This window comes from Pteropus vampyrus, unplaced genomic scaffold (genome assembly GCF_000151845.1).
Source record: "Pteropus vampyrus isolate Shadow unplaced genomic scaffold, Pvam_2.0 Scaffold15250, whole genome shotgun sequence".
Lineage (NCBI taxonomy): Eukaryota > Metazoa > Chordata > Mammalia > Chiroptera > Pteropodidae > Pteropus > Pteropus vampyrus.
In genome coordinates, this window is record NW_011904031.1 from 1 (window position 1) to 3,276 (window position 3,276).

Consider the following 3,276-nt stretch of genomic DNA (forward strand, 5'->3'; position numbering starts at 1 on the left):
GAAGTTGTTTCCTTTTTCCTGCCGCCTCCGCCCCCAACCCAACGACCCTGCGCCCTCCTTTCTCCTTCCAGTTCCCCTTCTTTTGCTTAACTCAGTCTTTCCTCTCCCTGAGCGCTTTTCTCACCTGGGGGTCCTGTTAGACTGTGCATCCGAGACTGGAGGTTTAGGAGTCCCAGGATTCTTCTGTCACTTTTCTGATCGCAGTCTTGGAGGCAGGAAAAGATTCTGCACAGGTATTCCACTACGAGTTGTTTGGTAACTTAGTTCCACGTTAAAGTCTGTACAGTTTCGCTTGAGTTTTTAAAGCAGTAGTTCTTTATTAGGGAAACAGATTTAGACATGCCGTTCCCACTTGTTTACCTGTTTTGGTCTTAGGGACAGTTGTTTGCCAAATCCCAGTCATGCATAACGTTTTAAACTATTGCTTAAAGAGAAGTGGTCATTTTATGTGTGCTTTTGACACTTTGAGAAGTTTTGTTTGGTTGGTAGTTTTGGAAATAGGTGTCCCCGTTGCTCCTACCGATGTGGCAGGTAAGTTAGCCGACTCTTTTCCTGCCTTTGAGTTCGTTGGCGTAGGGACAGTATGAGAATAGGTTTTAGAAAGTCCTTTGCAAAATGTAAACTGCATGAACGGAAATACGGTCTGAGAGTGGCGCCGTGCAGTTTTAAGCTCTAATTGCGGTCTAGAAATATTTTGGACTCTACAAGGGCTAAGGAAAAGTACTAATTTAATATTCATTTAATTAGGTGTTGTACAAATTATATTAGCCATTTCCCTAAAAAGGGGCATTTTGAAGATTGCTTGTAACTACTTTCATCCCTTGGAAGGTTTGCCTCAGAGGTGACCCCTGAGGAATGATGAATTGACAAGAATGAAGAGAAAAATAGGAAATTTTGGAAAGCATTTAGCTAGAAATCTTAGGAACTCTACCCATCCCTGTCATTTCAGTCTCAGTTATATCCTGTTTTTGTGTGATCGTCTATAACTAAAGCACATTATTAGGATGATCACTTAATTTTCTGAGGGGTGGGGAGAAGAGTTTAAAAGTTGCTAATTAAAAAAAGAAGTTTCCAGGTGGTAGTAAGGACCAGAATGGGTGTAAACTTAATCCCTTTTTTCCATTCAGAGTACAAACCTGGGTCACTACAAATTCTTGGATCACTTAAAGCTGCAAGCAGTCTTCCTTAAAGTCTCACTAGGTTGTCTTTCTCTTTCCACCCACAGGCATTCTTATCAGTGACCTCAGACCATAAGACAGTCCTTCATCCATGGTTTTGAAGTGTGTGTTTTTCTGCTCCTATTTGACGAGACAGTCTCTAATCTTTTTTTGGATCTCATCATCAGATAATTTAACGACAAGTTTAATTGAGGATAAGGGGAAAGATTTATTCCCCTGAGTTTGCTTGTTTTTGCTAATATCTGAGTTGTCATCTGGTTAGTTTTTGAATTTTTGTGCTTAAAAACATCTTGACTTCAGGCGTTTAACAAAGACCAAACAAGTGGCCAAAGTGAGTGGTGGGAACAGATTCTAAGTGTAGCCATAAGAAAGGTGACTTTATTTTCTATAGCTAGGGTGGACTCTGTAGAGCTGTAATCTACTTTATAAAATTATTCTAAAATGACAAATTCTATTCAGGTTCTCTTTTTTTCCTGTTTTTGAACTTCCTTTTAGTAGATGTGGCCTCATGGATGAGCTGGTACATGACTTAGCCTCAGCCTTGGAGCAGACATCTGAACAGAATAAGCTTGGTGAGCTGTGGGAGGAGATGGCCTTGAGCCCCCGGCAGCAGAGGCGGCAACTTCGCAAACGGAGAGGCCGAAAACGTCGCTCAGACTTCACTCACCTGGCAGAACATACCTGCTGCTATAGTGAGGCCTCTGAGTCCAGTCTGGATGAGGCCATTAAGGACTGTCGAGAAATGGCCCCAGTCACCAATTTTAGTGACTCTGATGACACAATGGTAGCCAAACGGCACCCATCTCTTAATGCCATTGTTAAGAGTAAGCAACATTCTTGGCATGAATCTGACTCCTTTACTGAAAATGCACCTTGTCGACCACTCAGGCGCCGGCGGAAAGTGAAGCGAGTGACATCAGAGGTGGCTGCCAGCCTTCAGCAGAAGCTCAAGGTGTCAGATTGGAGCTATGAGAGAGGGTGTAGGTTCAAGTCTGCTAAAAAGCAGCGTCTGTCACGCTGGAAGGAGAATACTCCCTGGACCTCATCAGGCCATGGATTGTGTGAATCAGCAGAAAATAGGACTTTCCTAAGCAAAACAGGAAGGAAAGAAAGAATGGAGTGTGAAGCAGATGAACAAAAACAGGGCTCTGATGAGAACATGTCAGAATGGTGAGATCTCCCTTACTAAGTCAAAAATTTTCCTGATTATTTAACCCAAGTACAGATCCACAATTTTGATGAGTTTAATTTCCTTTCAAACTAGCCACTGTAATATTGACATTATAGCCCTCCTTTTAACCAATCAGCTAGTATTTATATCTGGCTTTTTAAATAACATTCATGATTCTGTTTTTCTATGTCAAGAAGGCGATACTAGAAACACATTTGTTTCTAAAAATTGTTTAAAATGCATACCTTAAATGCGTACCAGAATTTTATTTTAAAAAGAGTTCGCTGCTATTTATGCCATGTAGTTTATACATAGGTATTGTTTAGAACCAGGGTCTCTGCGGAGGCTGGGGGGTGTGTGTGTGTGTGTGTAAATGCTGGTGGCCAAGAGTTTTAAAATGTACCTAGGAAACTTCCTTTACCCATTAAGAATCATGGCCTTAGATACTTCTGGTCTATAATTCTCTTCTCTGCAATTTACAGTTTGACAGTATTGAACTTATTTTTTATGGCTGACATTCAGGTTGTCTGAACACATAGTAGACTTTGAATATAACAGTATGTACTGAGTCCCATCAGTCTTATACCAAATGTCATTGATCCAGAAAAATTTGTCTCTAATGAGTGTATATTTAAAATGTCAGTGTAGTTTTTATTTTTTACATCTCAGATAGTTCTAGGAAAATTGAAACTCCTCATCTAGACACTTTAATAATAATAATAATAATAGATTTATTGTTATTATCATTATGTGTGATACTTGTTGGTGTTTTGGATGGGGCAGTTCTTTGTGGTGAGGGACTGTCCCATTCCTTGTAAGATATTTGGCATCTCTACATTGTTGCTACATCCCTTCATAGTATCAAGCCAAATACCTCCATGGGTGCTCCCTAGGTGGGTTAAGTAGTCCTGATTGAGAACCATTGTA

At 40.4% G+C, this 3,276-nt stretch overlaps 1 protein-coding gene across 2 annotated transcripts; it reads left to right on the forward strand.

Annotated features, from left to right (window-relative positions):
- Positions 1-6: 6 nt before the first annotated feature.
- On the forward strand, positions 7-3,004 carry LOC105310896 (G patch domain-containing protein 2-like). Of its 2 annotated transcripts, none has more exons than XM_023526885.1 (2): positions 7-233; positions 1,674-3,004. In XM_023526885.1, the coding sequence occupies exon 2, from the start codon at positions 1,687-1,689 to the stop codon at positions 2,350-2,352; it is 666 nt and encodes a 221-aa protein (XP_023382653.1). In that variant the 5' UTR covers positions 7-233; positions 1,674-1,686; the 3' UTR covers positions 2,353-3,004. The 2 variants fall into 2 exon arrangements, with proteins under 2 accessions (XP_023382653.1, XP_011385289.1); XM_011386987.2 differs by having other exon boundaries at positions 1,677-3,004.
- Positions 3,005-3,276: the final 272 nt, after the last annotated feature.

Bases quoted from the DNA above. Each gene is read 5' to 3' on its own strand.
- LOC105310896 (XM_023526885.1), top strand. From the start codon at position 1,687: ATGGATGAGCTGGTACATGACTTAGCCTCAGCCTTGGAGCAGACATCT.